This window comes from Aedes aegypti, chromosome 2 (assembly GCF_002204515.2).
Source record: "Aedes aegypti strain LVP_AGWG chromosome 2, AaegL5.0 Primary Assembly, whole genome shotgun sequence".
Classification (NCBI taxonomy): domain Eukaryota; kingdom Metazoa; phylum Arthropoda; class Insecta; order Diptera; family Culicidae; genus Aedes; species Aedes aegypti.
The window spans coordinates 217,997,883-218,024,001 of record NC_035108.1 but is presented as its reverse complement, the minus strand read 5'-3'; the positions used below and the strand labels follow the sequence as shown (position 1 = coordinate 218,024,001).

The 26,119-nt window shown below is 36.8% G+C and overlaps 1 protein-coding gene across 2 annotated transcripts in view; it reads right to left on the bottom strand.

The window, feature by feature from the left end:
• The window catches only part of LOC5575621 (oxysterol-binding protein-related protein 9), a 251,354-nt gene that overhangs the window by 51,433 nt on the left and 173,802 nt on the right, over positions 1-26,119 (bottom strand). Inside the window, exons 7-8 of one of the 2 annotated variants that reach the window (XM_021844001.1) lie at positions 26,003-26,110; positions 15,950-16,046 (exon numbers count right to left, since the gene is read on the bottom strand). In XM_021844001.1, coding sequence (XP_021699693.1) covers positions 15,950-16,046; positions 26,003-26,110 — 205 coding nt within the window. The remainder of the gene's footprint in view (positions 1-15,949; positions 16,047-26,002; positions 26,111-26,119) is intronic. The other variant, XM_021844002.1, reaches the window with a different exon arrangement.

The following is a 26,119-nucleotide window of genomic DNA, read 5'->3' as shown; positions in this document are numbered from 1 at the left end:
AATACTGTGCGGAAAAATCAATATGTTTTGTATTTCTTGGAAGTCAAACCTTGTTTTCCAGTCTTACATTCTTATAATATTTCGCATATTTTGCGTTGATGAGTTAAAGACTTTTTTTAATTTTTTGTACTTAACATTTTTAACTGTAATATTTACACAACCCTCAATTAGTACTCAATTTATACTTATCCTGCGTTAAACATCAAAAAATTGATTTGAACTACGTAAAATTAGAGGTGGCACTCTTGCCCCGGGTGTCCTTCTTGCCCCATGTCCCCCTATCTATTTCTTTTCAATTTATATGGTTCTTCTGGAAATATTTATTATTCCACTAAGGTCGAACTTTTGCCCCACCTTACTCTAATGCATTTTCAACAATCAATATTTCAAAAACAAGATGTTTGGAATCGTGACATGACCATTACATGTTTGAAAACGGCAATCAATCAGGTGACCTTTGCGTGGGGTAATAGTAGTTTACGGAACAAGTTGCAGAATGAGGGTTTTTACAGCACGAGTCGTAAATTTATCCTACGAGGCTTGCCTCATTCTGCAACGAGTTACGTACAACATTTTTTGCAATTTCGTAGAAGACCACTTGAGGGTATCAGAAATTATATCGAAATGCATTCACCATCATTTCACAATTTCTGAAAAATTGTTGTGTAATGATTCATTACGCAACTCAAAACAGTTGCCTAATGAGAAAGCGTTGTGTAATGAATCATTACAGCACTGGTTTCAGTTGTGTAATGACTATTCCCGCACTACATACCTCAGTGCAGGAAAGTAGGCCGTTTCATGACAGATGGGCATGATGAAAAACAGCCTATTACGATGAGAAATTGCAAACAATTTTATTCAACTGTGTTATCAAAGTTACCCCGGTTCACGGCAATTATCGTGCAAAATTCAAACAATACAAAATTGAGTAAGATTCTGAAATAATGAATTCATTTGTCGTAAAAATTTCAATTTTCAATTTTCCTTGATTACACAGTTGAACAAGAATAACCTTTTCGCGAGATCAAAGATCAAATTATGTGTCTCCACTAAATTTGGGGTTGCTGCTTACAGAAATGCTCCAGCACGTCACCATTTTTTGCTACAGGTCCTCGAAGTTGTATAAAATACTGTTTTTATTATATTTAAAGGAAATTTTCACTACTTTTTATGGAATTCTTATTGGTAAATTAATCCACCGAGCATGCAAAATAGGACTCAAACTTTTGTATGAAACATAAGTTTGATTGAATTTTCCCGATCTAATATCGATTTGGTGGGCTTCGTGGTCTTGCGGTTAGCAGCGTCAGTCGTCTAGGCGTATTGTGTCACGGGGTGTGGGTTCAATTCCCGCTCCAGTCGGTGGAAACTTTTCGTCAAACGAAAAAAATCATCGCTGGGCTACTGGGTGTTTCGTGTTGTCCGTTGCCTAATGTTAGTGATCGTTCAGTCTGTGCAGCCTATGTGCTGAAGACGGTGTAAATTGTCTTTTTAATCGAATTTTCGAACATGCTGCGAACATGCTGCCTCCATGTCAAATTTATCGTTTTTTTATATGGGCAAATACAATATTTTTCCAAATTATCAAAAAATACTTCAAATATCGTTGATTTGTGTGTTTCAGTGCCAAAATATTGATTTCTGTAGTAAAATAAGTATAAAATCAGCTTACAAGCTGATAAACTTGCATGCAAGTTGACTGAACTTAATAAATAATGCATTTTCAACTTTAAATGTCTCATAAACGAGGCGTGCTATGACTTTTTTAAAAACGGAACCCCATTCTGAATAAATAGCGGTATCTTAGAGCTTGAGACAAAAACTTGTTCCGCAGTGTTATTCACTAACATTGAACTTCGCCTCACCTTACCCCATTAACGCCCGAATTATTTCACATTTGTACTAATCACCTGATTCTTTCTGAAGTATCGCAATATGATGAGAGAATGCTAAAATCGTCATTTAAATGGAAATCTACGGTCACATTTTGTTACAGTACACAGTGGGTCATTTGTACGCACAATATTGACAAAACAAAAATCTTTGATTATTTTCGCAAATGTTTGAAGGTGGTATGGGGCATTTAAAAGTGACAGGATATTATGACAAACATAATGTAGACGGTAATAACATGTTACCATAAATATAAATAACAAAAAGAGGTTTATTTGAAAACTAAACCACAAAATGATGCTGAATGTGACATGTGTACAAAGCACACACAAGAACATACACGTACATGCACAACACATACTCGTTTGCCCATGCAAACATACATACATTCATACACATATAGCCGCAAAAGTCGCATTCTCCTCCTTTATTTTACACCAGCCTCGTTAATATCAAATGGTTAAGGGGTATATACTTATAAAACTTTCCACGAATATGATAGTTTTTGTCATAATAAAAACCACTAAGGATTTAGCAGGATTTCCAAGATATTGACATATTGTTTCTACAGGATTCTTGAAGGTATCCCACAGGATTCCCTCAGGATTCTCGAAAAATATCACAGAATCCCGATTGGAATTTTCCAGAATGCTAATGAAAAAAAAAAACAGACGGAATTCCCATAAGGTTCACAATTCGTAGTATTTCTACACAATTCCCAAAGAATTCTTAAAGGTTTCACACAAAGTTCCCTGAGAATTCTCACATGACTCTTGCTAATAAGACCAATCCAAATTCCCAAAGTATTTTTACGAGATTCTCTCAGAAATAATAACTGTTTGTCATATAATTATAAGATGAGATTTCCACAGGACCTTCACAAGAATCCTAGCATTCGCGTAAGATTCCCAAAGTATTTCAAAACTTTTTGCTCACTATTTCCATAAAATTTTTACAACATTTGCAGTTTCTTTCAACATAACTCCAACAGGATTCCCACAGTATATCCTTGGGTTACCATCTAACAATTCCCACTGCAATGCCAGAATCCTTACAGGAATACAAGCATCTACACTAGAATCTCAAAATCTGCACTGAAAATCCATGATCAATGCTGGAATCCAGGATACACACTGGAATTGAAGGATCCACACTGGAAACTCAAACTCTCCGCTGGTATCCCCATATCGCACTGAAATTCAAGGATCCGCATCTGAAATCCATACTGGAATATTCTAGGATCCTCAGTGAATCTTGGATCTACACTGGAAATGCAAAATACTCACTGGTGCTCAAATATCAACACTGAAATCCTAAAAATTGGCACTTAAATCCCAGCATTCACATTAGAAAACAAGGACCCATGTTCTAATCCTGGGGTTCACAATAAAATCGCAAGATCCATACTGCAGGCTTGGGAACTGTGACCACAATTCACCACAGTTCATCGATTCTGCCAGTCAACCAAAACACAAAGCAGCAGCACCAATACCATCAGACGTTGCGTTGCCAACGGTTCACACACTGCTTGACTGCTTTTGTCTCTCCACTATGACCGTTTTCGGGCAGCCATTCCAAGGTGAATGATTGAAAAATATGTTAAAAAATTCAATCGCTAATATTTCACTTGTGTTTTCAAATAATTAAAATCTATTAGTGCTAACAGCAAGAGCACAAATATTCCGTTGCGATACATATAAACAAGTTGAATTTCATGCTGCCTTTATCGAGCAAAAATGCAAAACCCCGAAAACCGGAAAAATCGCGTCACCACTGCTCGAGTCATTTCGCATTCGGGTTTGAAAAAACGTTGCGAAGAAGAAGATTACAGTTTTGAAGAGCCGTGACATTTTTTTTTTGCTTTGAACGGTCATGGTTTGCTTTGGATTTTGATGGTCGTGTAGAAACATGTAAACGTAGTGGTGGTAAATGTTGGCTACAGTACTTTTCCCATCCCTGCTGGAGTATCAAGATACTGAAACCCCAAGGTCCCCACTGAAATTTCAGGTTTCACATTAGAATTACATGAACCATGTTACAATCCCAGGATGCAAACTGGGATTTCAATATACACAATGGAATACCAAGATCCAAACTGACACACTATGATCTGAACAGCAGTCCCAGGATATACATAAAAATACAACAAACCTAGTGGAATCCCAATATCCACGTTAGAATCCAGAGTTCCACAATGCAGCAACACAATCTACACTATAATCCTTAGACTCACACTGGAACACTTGGAACCAGACTGAAACACCAGGATCCACATTGTTATTTCAGGATCCACACTGAATTCCCAGAATTCACACTAAAATCCAATGATCCACATTGCAATCCCAGAACCCATACTGGATTCCCAAAATCCACACTGGATTCCCAGAATCCTCATTGTATTCCCAAAATCCACACTGGATTCCCAGAATCCTCACGGGGTTCCCAGAATCCTCACGGGGTTCCCAGAATTCTCACGGGGTTCCCAGAATTCTCACGGGGTTCCCAGAATCCTCACGGGGTTCCCAGAATCCTCACGGGGTTCCCAGAATCCTCACGGGGTTCCCAGAATCCTCACGGGGTTCCCAGAATCCTCACGGGGTTCCCAGAATCCTCACGGGGTTCCCAGAATCCTCACGGGATTCCCAGAATCCTCACGAGATTTCCAGAATCCTCACGAGATTTCCAGAATCCTCACGGGATTCCCAGAATCCTAACGGGATTCCCAGAATCCTCACGGGATTCCCAGAATCCTCACGGGATTCCCAGAATCCTCACGGGATTCCCAGAATCCTCACGGGATTCCCAGAATCCTCACGGGATTCCCAGAATCCTCACGGGATTCCCAGAATCCTCACGGGATTCCCAGAATCCTCACGGGATTCCAAGAACCCATACTGGATTCCCAAAACATATTCTGAAATTTCAGAATTCACTCTGGAATCCCGGAATCCACACTGACTTCCGGCACAGGATCCATTCTATAATTGTTCAGGAATCTCTGATTTGCAAACCACGCTTATTACAGTATACGACGAGCGTGGTGATGCCAACAAGAGCTGGTGACAAAACATATAAGTTTTATGCTGACAGCGCAACCTAGTGGAAGAAATCTAAATTTAAAAACTTGTTATTGTATTGCCATTAAGGTCTTTCACAACTTTGCCGAAGATACCAACCATCCATTTTGTCTAAAAAATTAATTGTATTCAAAAATGTTACTGATCTCAAAATAGATCACTGGGCGTTCGAGGCATCTGATCTCAAAATAGATCACTGGGCGTTAATGGGTTAATCTAATGGAAATTGTTACTTATTTTTATTTTACTCTTTCTCATCTGTAGAAAGAACATCTTTAATTATTGTTCTCACCATAGCATGTGTAAAATACACATTCTTAATTGAGGCACTCGTTCTATTAACCAACTATGCGTGCGGATGAAACGACCTTTCGTTTAGTTTACGACTACTACACTGCCCTTTTGCGTATGATTGACCAAAATGCTATTCAAACCTTTTGGGCAGTGGGACAATTATGCGCTGAGCAATGCTTTGCTCATGTTTATCTAGTTTAGCATATTATAGTTTTTGCTGAAAGACATTTTTTGGCATATTGTTATAGATATTCTGAGCAACTGCATTACAACATATACCAGTCTGCTGCAAGTGGTGAAACAGTAGTGTCGAAATTAATTCGACTGTGGGAGGGGGTAGACTATATATGCCAGGCGATTACATGTTTTTTCTGTGACGGCGCGCATTCATGTCTATTTTCTCTGATGTTGTACATGTCAGAAAATAAATGAAGAAAAACAAACATGACGGTAAACTTCATTGAATCATGAACCGAAATTTCTTGACAAACGTGCATTTAGTACTAAAAATCCCGTTTGAAACAAAATCGGTAAATTCCATTTCAGAGTGAAATTGATCACTTGTCGATGCGATCATAGCTGGTTTTGACAACTCCACATATTAAATTTAATATCTCTGAACTCGAATATACTTGTTGACATTTCAACAATTCAGTATTAACGGAAGTCATGGATAATTAGATTTTATATCAAAGAAATAAAACGGATCTTGAAGATATTGGCTTCAATTTTGCTAAAAAAAACTTGTTTTGTAATAAATATTCATTTTTGGTTTGGACAGTTTCAAAATTGATTGTCTTAATTGTTAATGTGCCTTCTAGAAAGCTTTTCAGTTAGTAAATGCGCTTTTTGATGTATTTTGCTTTTTATCTATCCTCCTGGAAGTAAGATAAAAAAAAATATTTTTGAACTACAAGTACAAGTTTGGTGTCTGATCACAGTAGGCGCGCAAACTGATGGTTTATTGTGCACGCTTTCTGCGGGGCAGTGTTTCGTTAAAGTCCAAGCAGAAGGTGAAGATGCATCGAAAAAAGGATGAATGATGCTCAATTTGGTGAGAAACGAGCTGCTTTCATTTTAAATGTAAAATATATTATGAAACGTATATCTTCATACATAAGCTATCCCTAGCTATGTTCTAGGAACTGTTAAATATCATAAATACAAAATTTGCTAAATACAGTATTTCGCTGAATTTTGAAACAAACAAAATATTGCTGTTTTTGTAGTATTTCCGAGCAAATTTCACCTACTTGCAATCAGGGTTGGGAAAAGTCTTGAAATTCACGCAAAGCAAATCACAGTCAGCAAAACCAGTGCAACTCACGCCCTTCGCTGCTGTAGGCAAATGCCTTGAAAATAGCAAAATATCCGTTGCTAGGGGCAACCCCAAATTACTGTAGAAAAATGTTCTATGGACCAATGCACGAGTTCACTACTTGACGTTTTAGCGGTGCCGGGTTATTTATGTGGCCATGGTAACGAATGAATTCGGCACCGCTCAGATGTCAAATTAGTGAACTCGTGCATCGGTCCATTTCCCGCATTTAGAGCCTTCAATGACACTATGGACCGATGCACAAGTTCACTAATTTGACGTTTGAGCGGTGCCGAATTCACTGGTTTCCATGGTCACATAAATAACACGGCACCGCTAAAACGTCAAATAGTGAACCCGTGCATTGGTCCATGGACCGATGCACGAGTTCACTAATTTGACGTTTGAGCGGTGCCGAATTCACTGGTTTCCATGGTCACATAAATAACACGGCACCGCTCAAACGTCAAATAGTGAACTCGTGCATCGGTCCATTGTTTTAGAAAATTCATTCACCCAACGTAGGCTACTTGATGCGATTCAAGATTTTAAGCTACTGTAGTGAGAGAAGCCACGTGATTTTTTCCAAGCCGACTACTATTACATTCCCAGCACTGCTTGCCAGAGGCAAAAAGATGCAAATCATATTATACACATATAAAAGTAGGGGAGGGGGTGGTAAAATGAACACCTTAACCCGTATAGGCCTGAGTGAAAGAAAAATTACTATAATCCTCACCGCTCAGCGAATACTTAACGGGTTTCAATTATTTTTTGTCAGTTCACTGGTACATATATCTAGTTTCTAAAAGTAGTCATAGGATCTCGGGAATGTTCCTGTGGCCGGAGTTATTGCGGTGGATCACTGGGTCAGGTCGGGTGACAAGGGTTCTGTGCTTCTGTTTCCTTGGAGGTAGGTAAATTTCAAGTCATAGATAATTTCCAGAATCGGCTATAATGTGGCCACTATATCAAGGAGTTTTACGAAAAACGCATCAACGTAAACCTTATGATAATCGATTAAATTGAATAATTATGTCAACTGCATTTGATTGATCCTACAAATGACCTTTTCCGAGTACCCGGGATGCCACAAATTTATGATAAAATGCACAATTTGTATCTCAACATCTGTGACAAGCTTATGGGAACGCATTTTAGTCAACTATTATGTTCGATCTATACTTTTAGAGATTTGAAACGGTTTAGTACCTATGAAATCTATAGCCGGTTGTTCATGAGCATGAGCATGAGCAAAGATGACCGTACAATTCGTAGTTGCTACTCCGTGATTGACCAGAACAATCGAAGTTGCACAAGGAATTAATGAATGGGGCTTGGGATTAGCTTACCATTCTTCAATGTGCACAAATCGAGAGCTCAAAATTTAAAAGTCAATAACGGCGCCGGCCACGTCCTTACGGTCATCGGGGAAGGGAAGGAATGTTAGTTAGACAACCGTTGCTACTAGAGACCGAGTATACCTCTGCATCTCCACAGTTGTCATGGAAAGGATATTGGGTTAGTGGGATAAGGTAAAGATCTGGGAGTCACCAGTTGTTGGTGATGCGATCCATGATATAATCACGCCTAATCGGATTCGCGAAATAATTCGATAATCGTATTGCACCCCGAACAAGTGTTCATCACTCTCCCACACAGGAGCAAGCAACGCGATCAATAGATCAAACACTACTAATGATCCGCGGCGCTTCGTCATTTCATTATACGACCGACGCGCGACATATTTGATCTTGCCCCCATCACCCGCCCCCGCAGGAGCAAGCGTCTAGGTCGGAAGATCAAACACAACTAACCGATCATTTCACTTTTTCACTTACCTCGACCGATGCGCGACATATTTGATCTTGCCCCCATCACCCGCCCCCGCAGGAGCAAGCGTCTAGGTCGGAAGATCAAACACAACTAACCGATCACGTCACTTTTTCACTTACCTCGACTGACGCGCGACATGTTTGATCCTGCCCTCATCGCTCGCCCCCGCAGGAGCAAGCGTCAAGGTCGGAAGATCAAACGCAACTAACCGATCACGTCACTTTTTCACTTTATCTCGACTGATGCGCGACATGTTTGATCCTGCTCTCATCGCCAACCCCGCAGGAGCAAGCGTCAAGGTCGGAAGATCAAACACAACTAACCTATCATTTCACTTTTTCACTTACCTCGACCGACGCGCGACATATTTGATCTTGCCCCCATCACCCGCCCCCGTAGGAGCAAGCGTCTAGGTCGGAAGATCAAACACAACTAACCGATCACGTCACTTTTTCACTTACCTCGACTGACGCGCGACATGTTTGATCCTGCCCTCATCGCTCGCCCCCGCAGGAGCAAGCGTCAAGGTCGGAAGATCAAACGCAACTAACCGATCACGTCACATTTTCACTTTATCTCGACTGATGCGCGACATGTTTGATCCTGCTCTCATCGCCAACCCCGCAGGAGCAAGCGTCAAGGTCGGAAGATCAAACACAACTAACCTATCATTTCACTTTTTCACTTACCTCGACCGACGCGCGACATATTTGATCTTGCCCCCATCACCCGCCCCCGCAGGAGCAAGCGTCAAGGTCGGAAGATCAAACACAACTGAAATCTATAGCCGGTTGTTCAGGGCATTAAGTCCGAGTGGCCACATCCAGGACATTCTGTTGACATAATGTTGAATATCAGATCTTAATGATTGATTCAAATTAAAATTATTGCCATTGGAAATAAATTTAGATAACTTGACATGTCCCAAAAAAACGCCTTTTTCTACCCGACTTGACCCAGTGACCCACCGCAATAACTCCGGCTACAGGAGTATTCCCGAGTTCCTCCGACCATTTCTAGAAACTAGATATGTGGGCCACTATACTGACAAAAAAATATTTAAATCCGTTAAGTATTTGCTGAGTGGTAGGAGTTTTAGTATTTTTGCTTTCACTCAGGCCTATACGGGATAAGGATATCATCTTGTTTCTGATAGGAAAACGAGGAATATGTATAGTTCTATCACACAAGATCAAAAATAGGGATGTTATCTAAAGCAGCAACATGAATTCAGACTAGAATAGCTAAATTTTCACGTATTTTTAGCGCTAGCAAAAATCGATGGAAATGTTCATTTCACCTGCACTATGTGAGTAAAATGAACAGCTGTTGATGGTAAAATGAACATCATGCAAAAAGCGTGAGCAAAACTAATATTAAAAAAATCATTGCATACCTTAAAATATATTTATAAATGCTTGTAATCCATTCAAAAATAAATCTAAAAGTTTCAGATTTGACATCATATCACAACGATATTTACATCACTGAAAAAGCTCAAGACCTCCGAGCTAAAAGTTACGACAACTCTATTTTTCAAACGTGGTTTTCTAAAATCGTAGTTTTAGTTGATATTTTCATTTCAATTGACCTCAGTATCAACCAGAACACTCTGATATATGCTCTGAATCGTCCGTGCGTGACAAAAATTCATTTAAATTTGTTTTTTCTCGGTAAAAGGCACGGTGTTCATTTTGCCACCCCTGTTCATTTTACCACCACTTCCCCTACAAGTTCTTGACTACGTTTTTATGATCAAACTTTAAGAGACTGTGAGACATGTTTTATATGGGCTATGGGTCTAAAATGATTTCCAAACATTTGAGTATGTGCTATCCAAAAACTGATGCACTCCTAGAGCATCCTTTAGAAAGGCCTTGCTACGTCGTTACATTAAAAAATCGAACACACTTATTATTTACCCGACATCAGTAAAATTTTTCGCCGAGAACCCAACAGCTGAGAGATCGGTAATTTTCAATGACGAATCTCGGTACTTATTTTACCGAGACTTCGGCAATCCAATTATTTTGCCGAGATTTCGGCGAACGTTACCGAGATTCGAGTTTTATCGAGAATCGTCAAATTATTACCGAGATATCAGCTGTTGGGTTCTCGGCGAATCAGTTTAAGTGTGAATGAGATTTTATTTTTATTTTGTTCCATGTAACGGATTTTGACCGTAAATTAGAATTTTCACGTTGTAAATAGCCATAACTTTTCCAAATTTCAATCAATTTATAAAATGGAGTACAAGTATTTTACTTGAATAATATTCGAACCACCTATTCCACTACAATATTTGTTTTGAATTAAGTTAGAAATCTTGAAAAGAAACATTTGACCCGCGAAATTTTCTCGATCAAATCAGTTTCAGGGATGTATTTTAAGCATCCTTAAAACATTTACCGTTCAAAAATCCAACATCGCAATCATCGTCATCATCGAATCGTCCTGTTCAAAACTGAAAATTATTCGATGAAATTATGTTCACTATGTTTCGGTTAAAGATTAGAATTTAAACGAAAAAACTGCTTTTGAAAATTCTAAAACTAATTACAGATTCTGCCCCCGTAAACTATCTCAATGTAAAAATCTCTGTTTATTATTAGAAGTCCATTGATGTTTGTCATTACCAGACCACACATACAGGCCTATCCGTATATTATCCGAACAACAAAATATGGGAAAGAATATCTCTCGTTGAGAATAAAAAAAAATGAATGTCTATATGTATCTTTTTTAAAATTTACAATAATTTTGAAATAATTGCTTCATACTAAGATAAGTACATTTCAATTTTTCAGGATCGTGATTCCCGAGGGCCACTATCCGTTCTAGGGATAATTATTTCCTAAAATCTAAAAGAGATGAAACCAAATGTCCTTTTTTATTTCAGAAGAATCTTCAAATTCTTGACTTTAAGATAGTCTGGAAACAGAAGTTTGAATCCAGCGAGTTCGAACGACATATCTCTTCCGTCATCAAGCTCGAAAAAAGGTGATCGATAAGCATGAGATGACCGTACAATTCGTAGTTGCTACTCCGTGATTGCACAGAGCAATCGAAGTTGCACAGGGATTTAATGAACTGGGATTGGAATTAGCTTACATTCTGAATGTGCACAAATCGAGAGCTCGAAATATAAAAGTCAATAACGGTTACTGGGATAAGGTAAAGATCTGGGAGTCACTTTAAGTTGGTAATGCGATCCATGGTATGTTCACATCTAACCGGATTTGAGATATTATTATTCGATAAACACATTGTACGCTGAGCAAGAGACAAGCTCATATCGCAAGAGCAAGCGATACGATCAAAAGTTCAAACACTACTAACGCGATCCGCGATCCACGACACTATTTTATCGTACTACGCGAACGCGAGTGACGTGCAACACGATTGATTCTGATCGCATCACCCGCCCCCCGCAAGAGCAAGCGACACGGCGAAAGGATCAAACACTACTCGCTCGAAAAAAAGGTGTTCGATAAGACCGATTAAGATATTTGGCTTGGTTTTACATGAATTGAAATCAGAAATGTCTCTAACTTACTGCTTACAAGTATACTGCCCATAACTGCATAACAGTCACATTCGACATTTTTGACAAATCGGAGTTAATACCATGGAGAGTCATCAAATGATAAATACTTTCGATCAACTTACTGAAATCTGTGAGATTGTTCTAGAAAATTCGAAAAAAATACCAAGTTGTTTTGTCACATTGGCAATTATAACCGCATAACAGTCACATTCAGATTAAAAATGAGTCTCGTAATGTAATAGCAATGAAATTCATATCAGAATTATTTTCTGACTATTCACCAAAATATCAGCCTCAAATAAGCACTTTTGAGTTCCTGGTAATTTTTAGAAATTTTAGTTTCCTCCCATACTGCCATAAAATGCACACTTGGTATTCCATTTACTCAATGCCTACTTTTGTCGAATGTTACAAATATGCAGTTATGGGCAGTATAATAGGTAGGGAGTCGATGCCGGTTATGGACCCTTTGCGTATTAGAGTAAAGTGGGGCAAAAGTTCGAGTGGGGAAAGAGTTTCTTTTTAAGATTTCTAGCTCAATTCAAAACAAAACTTAGAAATGTCATGGTGGTTCGAATGCTATTCAAATAAGAGACTTTCACTCAAAATATCATAAAAATCGATTCAGGTTTGGAAAAGTTATGGCTATTTGTTGTTTTTCGACGTATATATTGTAATATTTGGTCAAACTTTCGATGCATGGAACCAAATGAAGATAAAATCTTATTCAATATTTTATGTAAGGGCGTTTCTAGACCTGTCATAAGGATGCTTTGACGTGTATTAGTTTTTGCATAAATGGTTGGATACAATTTTTGGCCAATAGCGGGCAAAAGTTCGAATCTGCGGGGCAAAAGTTCGACCCATGTATAAACTCACGGAAAAATTTTCAAATTGCCTAAAATCTATATACTATTTTCAAATTTAGTTAAATTTGTCTGATCGTGCGAAAAATGTCACAAAAATTTTACATTTCCACTTAGTTTTGCGAAAAACTGCTATTTTTTGGGTGTATTCCAATTAACCCTGTTTTGGGCATTTTTTTAGTGAAAATTTAATGTGTATTTTTCGGCAAACATAAGTTTACAGCTGGTATAAAGTATGTCTGGCATAAAAGTATTGATGTTTTGTGTTTTAGCCAACGAACTTTTGCCCCACCGGTGGGGCAAAAGTTCGTTTAAGACAACCAATTTTGAAACTGTTATAGCTAAAAATGAGTAAATATTTTGACAAAAGTTTGTTAAGCAAAATTATAGCCAATATGTTGAAGGTTCGCTGTATGGCATTTGTTTTGTTTCATCTGCTGTTATTTTCCTGGAAACTTTGATTATACCACTAAGGTCGAACTTTTGCCCCACCTTACTCTACATTTTGTGGAGTCTTACAACAAGTTGAATGTTTTTTACTTCATAGTACGCCTATGAAACATACAAAATCATTCGATTTTTCCAGCGAAATATGCATTTGGAAAACTGTTGTGCGAATGCCTATTATGGACCCTCCCGGGGTCCATAATAGGAATGTTTACAAATTTGACGTTTCCTATTATGGACCCTCCATTTGATTCCCATGTAATCCGGCTCGTTGCCGACAGGGTTATGCACCCAAAAAATAGCAGTTTTTCGCAAAACAAAGTGAAAATGTAAAATTTTTGTGACATTTTTCGCACGATCAGGCAAATTTCGCTAAATTTGAAGATAATATGTAGATTTCATGAAATTTGGAAAATTTTCCGTGGATTTATACATGGGTCGAACTTTTGCCCCGCAGATTCGAACTTTTGCCCCGCTATGGGCCAAAAATTGATTCCAACTTTTTATGGAAAAACTAATACACGTCAAAGCATCCTTATGATAGGCCTAGAAACGCCCTTACATATAATATTGAAAAATATTTTACCTTCATTTGGTTCCATGCATCGAAAGTTTGACCAAATATTACAATATTTACGTCGAAAAACAACAAATAGCCATAACTTTTCCAAATCTCAATCGATTTTTATGATATTTGGAGTGAAAGTCTCTTACTTGAATAACATTCAAACCACCATGACATTTCTAAGTTTTGATTTGATTTGAGTTAGAAATCTTAAAAAGAAACTCTTGCCCCACTCGAACTTTTGCCCCACTTTACTCTACATGCGTCTGAGATAACATTGCGGAAAAGCGTCGAGAATGAATTTCAGCTACTAAGGGGTTCATTACTAGCATTGAAACCCTATATCAAAACCATGCAGGAATGTTCAAAGTTTTCAGCTTGGTTACATAGAGGCATGCTTCCAAAATTATAATTATAATAAACAGATAATTTGCGAACACTTTAAATAATACATTATTTTTAACATTTCCAAATACAAAAAAGGCACAACATTCAACTCGTTAAACAATTTCCATGAATTTCAGGTTACATTGGTTGGTTCTCTATTCATAAGAAATGAAATTGTATACACTTAGATTTATTTTTACGAGCGTGGCTGTGCGAATCTCAGTTTACCAATTTTAACCGAGATTCTACTAATAAATTGTCCGGTTGCTTATTAAACGAAGAAGAATTAACTGATACTGGGCATTTATTTCCCGAGATCCCAAGCTTGTTGTATTTTCATGTTCCGACATGTGTTATGGTCCTTGAGCAATGGAAGGATGTTGATGTGATATCCATTATTATTACAGACCGAGTATACCTCTGCATCTCCATGTTTATAAAAGGGGTGGGAAAGCCTACTGATCTTGAACTAGATCATGAGTTGATTTTGAGCAAATCTGAGCAACTCAACTCGTTTGCTGTTATGTGTACATAGCAATCGAAGATGCTTGTTTCGCGGTGATTTTTTTCCGTACACAGCCGACAATCCTCATCAGAGGTCTTCTGTGGAATGAAAACGCTTGCTTTCGGAAAACAAATAGATTTTCGATAATCCAGAGGGTAAACCGGAGCATCTTTGTGGGCTTTACGAAGCACTCTTTTGAAAAACGAACAGCAGTTAATGATAAACAACTCGTAGCCTGAGAGATATTTAAGTGTTCTGGATACGCGTCGGTCCCACATAAAAAAATCGGTGTGTCTCCAGAGATAAATGACCTATCATTAAAATGGACATAATTTCTTAAAATATAAATGTTTCTGCGAACTGGTTGAAAAATGATGCAATAGTATCGAAAAAAAAAACACAAAAATATATTACGATTAAAATAATTAATTATGAAAAATGTTGCAAATTTACAAATTTAAAAATTGTAAAATTCATCCAAATTTTCTGTATTTTCGAGTCTTTTTTATTTCATTAAAAAACTGTATCAATAATTAAGTTTTTAAAGAAAAACCGCGATGAAGCAGATAATACTTAAGTAAATGAAAACCGAATTTAGTACTACACCATTTAATTCCATTATAGTTCGTATTCTTTGAAAGTTACGTGTATTTTGACCTCAACCGTAAAGCTGTCTTCAGTGTCGTGTAGAAAACTCGTGTAAACGCCACTGAAGGTGGCCTTACAGTTGAGGTCGATATACGAGTATCTGTCACAAACTATAGTGGAAATAAATTCGTTTTTCATTCACTTACAGGTTTTGTGCAATAAGCAGTTCGAAGGTTTATATTCTGATAATACTTCCAAACATAATGTTTTTGTATTTAAATGTGAACACGCGTAAAGAACTGCGTTGTTTGTTCTGAGAACGCCTGGCCCAAAAACAGAGAGCAGAATGTTGTGTACTTCGAGGAACGCAGACGTGATGCGCATAACGCAAAATATTTTCAATGTTGTCATACAGAAATTGCCACCGCGGAAGTGGCTATAAACGGTAGTCTTTTACCATTAGCTGCCGTTTGTATCTGACGGGATGGTTGGCTTGTCAAAGCTTCAACAATTGTTAGTTGCAGCAAATGATATGTAATTATGATTGTTATACTGTAGCTATATGTGCCCTCTGTGGCGCTTCAGTGGGTATTTGAATGGAATACAACGTTGAGGGCACTTACCTTGTCGGGGTGTTCAGCTGACTAGAAGTGAATGGATCATCGTTTGCGTCGAAGAAATCGTCCTCTCCCTCCGAGCTGGAGTAAGAAGTTTCCGGAACTGTGGAAAACATCGAACCCTTGATTAGCATGGATTTTCGACACTTGGTCAGAACATTTCGTGCGAGCAGCAAAATCCACAATGTTGCGAGGGCGCCGCAGAACAGAACACATGCACACTCCAATATTTACGGGTTTTCACGGACCGGAGAAGAAGATTATCAGTCTCAAAAGAAAATCGCGATTTTGGCTTTTTGTTGATCGGACGAGGAAAACCTATACGACCACCTAAGGAAGATGACTGGTTCTGTCCGCAGTGGAGAAGAAGGTACTGGAGAGAAAATGTGTGTACACTCTAAACTTGGCTACATACCACTACCATGAGCATATACCACTAGCAAACACATGCCCGCTGAGCTGAGCACGTGATTTTGTTTGAGAGAAATGTGCCAAACGGACGATGAGAGTTGAATGGAAAACGTGGAGTATTGCTCCCTAGGACAGGGTATGAAATTAATAGGTTTGCTGATTTCCACAATTGTTAGATGTCAACGGAAGCCGGATATATGATATTCATTTGAAAAAAAAATATAAAGTATAGAAAACACACAACTTTCACTTGCTATTTTGTATGACAGCCTATTTAATGCATTCATAAAATTTACACTCCCGTGCAAAAGTTTGGTTTCATACAAACATACAAAAGTGCTTTGTCCATAACTTTGTGATTACACGTCTAATTGAAGATCTCAATGGCGCATTCAAAAGACAATAAGTCGTAGGTCTTTTGACTTTTTTTTTCATTTGTGTTATTTTTCAAAGAATATTTTGAAAAACATGCCTAATTTTCTCAGCATAGGGCCATTAAAACCGTAATCTTAACAACTACCGAAAAGCTAAACATTACATCGTAATCTTATATTCTTTGAAGAGCACTCGCAAAATTTTAGCATTTTTTTAAGTGTGTTCTACGTAAACTGTCCCAACTTTAAGTAAAAAAATAGCAAAAGAACATAAAAAAAATGTTAAAATACCTACGAAGTAAGAATAACTCATTGCCTTTCGAATGCGCCATATAATGTTTCAAGTAGACGTTTAATCACAGAAATATGGACAAAACACTTTTGTATGTTCTTAAGGGGGTGAACCCAAACTTTTGAACGGAAGTATACAATTGAAAAATGTTTCATGAATAGATTAAATTGCACCGGTAAAACGAGAAATTTTCTGATTACTTTTAACAAAATGTACCAATGAAACAATCTTTCCATGCACCTAACTAAATGAACATGTTCCATTAAAATCGTAAAATTTATCAATAGGTAATAGATCTATGCTCTATAATTATGCCTGTATTGATCCATAACAACCATACTTGCATCATAAACTTCACTAGATTTCACCATAAATATTGCTGTTGTATAAAAAGTCGACAATGTTCCAACATCGCTATCAAATGTTAAATCATTAAATTTGTTTAAAAATTGCCTGGCAGCATTGGATGATCAATAGAGTGATGCAAATTTTGAAATTTTGGCTCCCCTATGCTTAAACGATTTTTATTATGGTAAATAACATCCTCCCAAAGTTTGAAGTGATTCGGAAAAAAATTGACTCTGCACACGCCATTTGAAGTTTATATGGAGCTTACTATGGACTATGGAGAACCTCTTGTGTTCAGCCCTCTATCTCGTCGTTATAATATTTACTTTGGCGAAGACCACATTTCGATTGGACATCAGGATAAATTGCTATTCATAATCAAAAAGTGGGTTTGCATTTTGCATGCTTAACCAACTGCTCGCAGGCAATAGTGGTGCTCCTTGCGGGTAGAATAGATCAAAGTAATCCAGGCTACTATGTTCGACAGCAAAAAAGCAGTATTGCTCTGAAAGTTATTGAATGATCATCTCAGTATGATTTAGACTTTGTTATCAATGATAACAAATTATCCTTACGTCCAATCAAAACGTGGTCTTCGGCAAAGTTGTACCTGGGAAGAATTCACATAAGAAGAGTGTGTTCACTTTTCCATAGACTATTATTACGAGCAGTTAGAGGACTGAACATAAAAGGTTTGTCTTTTCCATAGTAATTTCCATATAAACTTCAAATGACATGTGCACAACCTAATTTATTCTAAACCACTTAAAATTTTGGGAGAATGATTTTTATCATAATTGACATCGTTTAAGCATAGGGGAGCAGAAACTTCAAAATTTGCATCAGTCTAATGATCAAACATAAAAGTAACTAGAATTGCGTAGGGCCACTTTGTCACCAGAGTACAAGAAAGCGAGAGTCTAATAAGTAGGTTTCATTGGTATTCGCCATAGCACTGTGTTTTATTTTCTCGATTTCATGCGCTTTTTGAATAGCGCCCAAACCGTTGATTTTAGCGATATAGTTTGTTCGGAGAAGTTTCTTGGTATATTAAAGCGCAACTTTTGACGAAAAAAGTTTTGTGATCAATCCACCTAGCAGTGAGATCGAAAAACTATTTTTTCAAAACATTTAGATAGACATATGGTGTCTTCTGCAAAGTTGTAGAATTGTCAATTTCGAACAACTTTGTCGAAGACACAATTTTTCTATCTCTTATACTTTTTGAGATACATGCCGTTGTATGTGAATGTCCCCTAAAAATCATATTTTTTATCATAACTTTTTTCTAAGATTTTTAAAATTTTTTGTGTTTTCTACAAAGTTGTTTGTCATGAAAAAACCCGTGTTTTTGCTGAACATATCATCATCCTATCTTTTGAAATAACAAAGTTATTCATGAATTACTCTTTTTTCAAGGGGTAGTTTGGACCTCTATAACTAGCTTCGGCGCAAAATGGCGCAGACAATTCTTACAAATCATGAAAGTACCATATCTCCCCTTTCGGCAGTTGATAAAAACTTTTGTCTATAAGCGTCTTTGCATGGGTTTTTACTATCAAACAAATAAGCCTTATCAAAACGAACTCGACTGATAATTCTTTTTTCTTAAGAGATAGAGAGGTGCGATGTTCAGCAAAAACACGCGTTTTAAGATATTTAACAACTTTGTAGAAGACATGAAAAATGTTAAAAATTTAAGTAAAAAGTTATGAACAAAAAATATTTTAAACGAGTTTTTTCATACAAATTTGTGTACTTTATGTTAAAAAATTCGTAACTCTTTTACAAGATTTTTAACACATTCGCCACATTGGATCACACCCCTTTTTGTATTATACAGCGTAGCAAATACTGGTACAGGTACTATGGTGAATACCAGTGCATCCACAGATATACCCAACTTATTTTAATATTTTAATCTTGTTTTTATTTGTACATTATTGCATTGCAATTCATTAGTGACAGAGGGGCCTCACTAAATTCTTGCATATTTATCATCGAAATCGCTGCATATCAAGTTTTTGAGTTTTTTTCGCAATTAGTTAGTAATGATTAATGATTAACAAATTTTGTTTTCCTCTCCTGAGGTTTTTTTTTTTCAAAATTTTAGATAATTTTATGAAGGGATTAGAACTAGGGTCCAATTGAGAAATTTGAGTTTCTTGAGTAAAACTTTTATAATTTCTTTTTGCAGATTTTGCAATATAATTTAAGACGGATCAAGGGCTTAGGATCATCGTCTACAAGCACGGATTCGAATTTTACTTCACCTTTCGGTATGGAAAATTTCTAAGCCACTAAGAAAAACACACACACTAAACACTAAGCCTGCGAAAACCAGCCATCTTGAAAACACTTCTTTAAATAACTAAATTTTCTTGTCTGCAAATCAGACGATTGTTATCGGATAACATACAGTATTTGAAAACATTTGTAACTTTTTCGATTTTCTTTACAAAATGGTCAACTTAATAGAGTTAGATCCAAATTATTTATAGACCGAATTGAATGAAATTTTCATGGTTCTTTAGACATAACTTGAATTTCAACATATATTTTTGAGTGGATTTTTCTACCGCGAGTCAAAAAGCAGTAACTTAACAAATTCAAGGAATAGCTTCATGGCATCTTTAGCAAAGTTGTAGATTTTGAAGAAAGCAACTAGATTGCTAAACACAATTTTTGCACTTTTCAGAAATAAAGTTATGAATTTTTCATCCAAAATTTCACTTTTGTAAAACCTCTAGAATTCATAGGAAGCTCTTAAAAATATTAGAATTATAGTAACAAATTTATGCTGTGTACCCTAACTCCCACAAAAAAAAAAAAAACAAAATCCAATGTACAACCCATTAGGGTGTAAAGCTACTTGGGCACTTCTATGATTCACTTTGGCATGGGGGTTTTTTCTCGGCGGAATCTGAAATTGTGCAATCTGAAGCACTTCAATACGACGCATATGAGCTGAGTAGCTTTCAATAAACCTTACTGCCGAAGTAAATCAAAAGTGCCAAGAATAGGATCCGGCTCCCTACCTCCTAAGAATCTTTTCGCAAATATGTGTTAGACAAGAAAATTCTTTATCTGGGTGATCCAGGGAAAGATCTTTTTGACTGAAACGAAATCTCCAACTATATTTTATAGTTCTCCTATGAAGCTGGCTAAAACTTTTGGCACCAATCCAATATTGCATCTTACAAGCAATCTTTGAAAAATGTGGTCAAGAATCTCATCAAAACTTAAACAAAAAAAAAAAACAACCAAGAATCCCTAATGATGCTTATTTATTCATCAAAGATCTTGCCATAAAATTTGCTAGGAATGACTGGAAGAATTCTGTGAATCTGAAAAAAATCCATACAAAATCTCGTCAGGGGCCTTGCAAGAACTTTGTCAGAGATCAAGGACTAGTCAAACTAGTAATCCAGACAAGGCTTCATCAAAAATCAGTATCATCTGCAACTCCAGCAATCCACCAAATGGATATCTTTATCCGTATCCGCCCAGCAAATGGAATAAAGTTCAAATTGCTGCCATTTCCACAAAGTCCCATAAGAAACCCATAAGCCAAAACTGGTACGATTGTCTTATGTGGTGCTCACATGACAGACGTCGTAACTATAAAAACGAATGGAAATGAAGTCATGTTTATTGTAATAAGTTGGGTAAAAGTTGATTGAAAATGAAGTTGCATGGTTATTTTACCTGACTAGACCCAGTGACTCACCGTTATAACTCCGAACTGGTGGAGAATTCCAAGAATTGAAATAGTCCTTAAAAAACTAGACATCCAGACGATCCTATTCAAACTAAAACAAAAGCAATCCGTCGAGAATTGGCTATTCGCTAACGTCCATGAATCTACTAGGAATTTCAAGCATAATCAGCCAAGTATCTTTTCTAAAATCCACTAGAAATTTGATTAACAATCTGGTAATAACAATTTCAGTGATCTTCCAGAAAGACCTTTAAAAACCTGGTCAACTATCGGTTCGATTCCCGTTAGGATTCCAGCAAAAACCTCATTGAAATTTTCCCGTGGATTTAACTGAAAATCTAAAACGTTACTCATTAAGAACCTTGTGAGGAATACTCAAGTACCCTTCTAAAAATGTTTCAAAGATATTAACCATTGGTAGAGATAAGGTACCGTGGGGGATCATTCCTAACGATGTTTTCGAAAAACACTCGTAGTTTGAAAATATTAATTACATTTATTTTTGAATAACAAACTGAAATCTTTTTATTCTATTCATGAATTTAATTTGTTTGTATCATCTGTCTAGAATAATTTATATGGTAAAATAAGGTACGATAATATGCTTTCAACTGAAGAATAAGTATATTTTGCTCTTTTGCAACTTAGCTTAGATAAACAACAAAAAGTTTCGTGAGAGTTTAAAATTATATTTTTTTAATATTTTTTTATACCAGAAAAGTTAAAAAAAAACTTAGGTGGATTAATTCAAAATATCTCTGGTCAATTTGACAAATTTAAGCTAGGGGTAAGTGTACCATGTGTAATATATCTGTATTTATTTGGAAAAATCACATATTTTTCATTGTGATTCATTCGTTTAGAACTGAAATGCTCACTTTGTGTTGAAAAAAATAATAGTATTTGATTCTAGACAGAGGTACAATGGATTTTTGATTGATGGAAAACAATTTTGAAATTAATTAATTTTTGCAACTAACAAGTTTGCTTGTGTTAGTGTACGTGTAGTACCAGTTTTGCAATAGTATCAGTGTGGACGTAATAATATAACCTAAAACGAAGCAATGGAGCAAAAACATTCAACATATTCAAGTATTTATGCTTAATACGGACAAAGGATCCACTTACCCCACTGATACACTTCCCCCACTGTACCTTAGCTAGTTATGAGGTGAAGTACGAGTGAAAGGCAGTCGGCACATCCTGAAAAAAATCTTGTTTCGCCCATAGCACTAGAAATTTAAACAAAGCAGTAGTCTTATGTTTATACAGTGCTGACCCGATTTTGTCAGCCTATTCAGAATATAATATTTTTCGTCATTCTTCTATCTGGTGTTACGTCCCAACTGGGACAGGGCCTGCTTCTTAGATTAGTGTTCTTTTATGAGCACTTCCACAGTTATTAACTGAGAGCTTTCTTTGCCGATTGACCATTTGTGCATGTGTATAATCGTGTGGCAGGTACGAAGATACTCTATGCCCTGGGAATCGAGAAAATTTCCTTTACGAAAAGATCCTCGACCAGCGGGATTCGAACCCACGACCCTCAGCATGGTCATGCTGAATAGCTGCGCGTTTACCGCTACGGCTATGTGGGCCCCGACCATATTTTACCTTATTTGTATGGAAACTGATCCCATATGATAATTTTTGACGTCAGGGAGCGTCCATAAATTACGTCACGCAAAATTAAGGCTGTTCAAAATCTACTACTCCATATAAAAGACTTCAAAAATTTGGCATGGATCGTCACGTTTCGCTGACTTCCTCTTTTCTGAAGAGCGTGATGTTATGGACAACGCCTCGACTGAAATACTTCTAGAACCGTATTCTAGGAACCCCAGCTAGGTTTTAAATACCTTACTGGACATAACATATGCACAAGATTTCAAATAATTTGAAAATAGTTTTTGTACTTTTGCTAAATATGCTCTAAACATTTTAAATTTGTCTATTTTATTTTTAAAATTTAGTAGGTCTTACCTCCTTCGTAATTTGTGTTGATTTTATCCCCCCCCCCCTTTTAAGGACTATATTGTTTGTTACGCGGTCTATATGCCAATATTTACACGTAAAAAAATGATAAAAATGAACAAAAGTCAAATGTTCCGATTTTGTCAGCCTAAAATTCATCGAGGGGCTGATAAAATTCCCGGGTATTTCCTGTATTTTTCCCGGTCATTTGTGATTCCCGGGGTTTTCCCGCTTCTCCCAGATTTCCCGGATGGATGGACACCCTGACAGGGTGGCCACTAAATTTCCATTTTGAAATTCCCGCTTTTTTCCCGGTTTTTTCGATAATATATAATATTGCTGTTTGCATTTGAGATGCAAATCTTGACAAAACGTCCTCCAAATGTGGTAAAACAAAACAATCAAAGGACACCTAGCAACGATTGTATAAATCACCGCTACCCAGCAAGAAAAATCTATTTTTGCAATTTCTCATCGTAATAGGCTGTTTTTCATCACATAAATCTGACATGAAACGGCCTACTTTCCTGCACTGAAGTATGCAGTGTGGGAATAGCCATTACGCAACTGAAATCAGTGCTGTAATGATTCATTACGCAACGCTTTTTCATTACGCAACTGTTTTGAGTTGCGTAATGAATCATTACACAACAATTTTTCAGAAATTGTAAAATAATGGTGAATGCATTCCGATATAATTTCTAATGCCCTGAATTGGTCTTCAACGAAATTGCAAAAAATGTACGTAACTCGTTGCAGAACTCGATTTTTACAGCACTCGTCGTAATTATCCCACTCGGCAAGCCTCGTAGGATAAATTTACCACTCGTGCTGTAAAAATCGTCATTCTGCATCTTGTTCCGTAAACTACTATTTTGACAACGCGTGAAAAATCTTACCGCGTTTGGTGTTCCCACATTTGATATTTGCATTTCAAACGCACACAGCAATATATACCTTTTAAAAATAAAGGAATGTTTTCAAGATTTGTTCTGCCGTGAATCGCAAGTCAGTGCCATCTGTAAAAAGTAGGCATTGAAAAAATTGATTGAAAAGCTTAGGCATTGAAAAAATTGATGGAAAAGCTTAGAAACTCATTTTCCATACGAATATTTAAAAGATTCTAGAAGATGGTAACATGTTTTGATTCCTATATCTCTACGAGTAAAATGTAGAGATAACCAAAATATGATTCTTTTTTTAGTTTCAAAGTGCGGAAATTTATAGTGCCACTGATATGCGATTACTTTTCATTATGGGACAATTTTACTTGGTGTTTTTTCCTGATTTTGCCGAACAAAATATGATTTCTCGCTAATGCAACTGAAAGATCATAGGAAGATGTGTTGAAAACTGATATCAACTTAATTTTGACAAAAATGGAGATGGGACTGACTTGCTATTCAAGGCAGGTTTGTGTGTTCAGCAACTAAAGTAGTGTGCTAAAACAATCCGCAATAGGTCATTATACTTTGATTCAAAACATCCAGTAAAAAAGTGATAGAAAAGTTCAAAAAATAATAGCCTTGACAGTGCGAGAACAAAAAAAAAAAATAAAAATATATTTAAAACACTACTGGACACCTAAGCCGCTAAATTCATGATTCAAAAACTATTGATTATATACGGTAGTGTCCATTTATGATAAAAAAGTATTATCATTTTTGTAGAGCACAAAAAAATTTAAAAATGATTATTAATTTTGGGATTGCTTTTTGATGATGTATTTTAGTACCAAATTGACCAATCTTAAAATGTTACCCCCAATACCGGACACGATCTGGAAATGACTCAAATTCTGTGAAGTTTTACATCAGTTAATGTTTATATTCCAGGAGAAGCATTTGCAACATTCACAAGAGTAATTTGAGTTTTACTTAGTCTGTCCATCGAAAAACCTTTTTCTGCTTTTTCTTGGCATTACGTCCTCACTGGGGCAAAGCCTGCTTCTCAGCTTATGCAATGAGCACACAGTTATGACCTAGGTGCTTTCTTCTATTCTATTACGAAGAGATCCTGGACCGACCGGGACTCGAACCCAGACAGCTTCAGCGTGACTTTGCTTTGTAGCCGCGGACTCTAAGAACTCGGATAAGGAAGGCCCCTAAACCTCTTTCATTTATGATAAAAAATTTCGCGTGTTGTTCAGAATTTTCATTCTTAGTATTTTTATTGCATCTGTGATACCAGAATCGAAGAAATCCATGAAAAATTGATGTCTTTTGAAACACATGAAGCTGTCTGGAACTGGGGGACAGGAGGTGCTAGACAAACATTGTAGTTTGGTCATATTTAGTTCAAATATAGTAAAATATACATTCTTAGTTTCAAATTATGTTGGCTTTCCATTATGCTTGCAAGACCCAAATTATTTTTCCATATTAAAAAATAATTATAAATTGAGTTCAAACTTGATGCGATACATCAACTTTTTATCAATTTAAACATTTCAGTTTTTCCAAAATAAACATGCATGTTTCATGGATGTAGTGTTCTACGCAAACATTACTCTCCATAATAGCTTCCTTTTCTTCTAATACATCATCTTGATTGAATCATGATTTTTCAATTTTTCGACGGTGTCCGGTATTTTGTGCTGTCCGGTACTGGAGAAACACCCCCTACTACAAAAAAAAAGTCAAAGTTACGTGAAAACACAACTTTGGAAAATAAATAAAAATATACATCAAATAGACAATTTCACGAGACACTGTCAATGTTTTCTAGTATGGAGTAAAGATCCTACAACATACGGTGAGCACTGCGAAAGGAAAATCCCCTTTGTTTGTATTTTGCAACCCTCTACAAACAAAGCGAATTACATTTATAGGACAAATGTTGATTTGAGCATTTTTTGCACTATCCCACGTCATCGCACGCACACGTGAATAGCGGTGTTATTAGGAAAAACTGGAGAGAAAATGAGTGGGAAAACATACCAGCAATTGAGGAATGTGTGATATTGCTGCGACGCCGGTTTTCTCTGCATTCGGAGCCCACTTCTATGCCAGTCTGCACCAAGCCGGGTGTTGGGACGGACAATAAGTCTGTTTTTA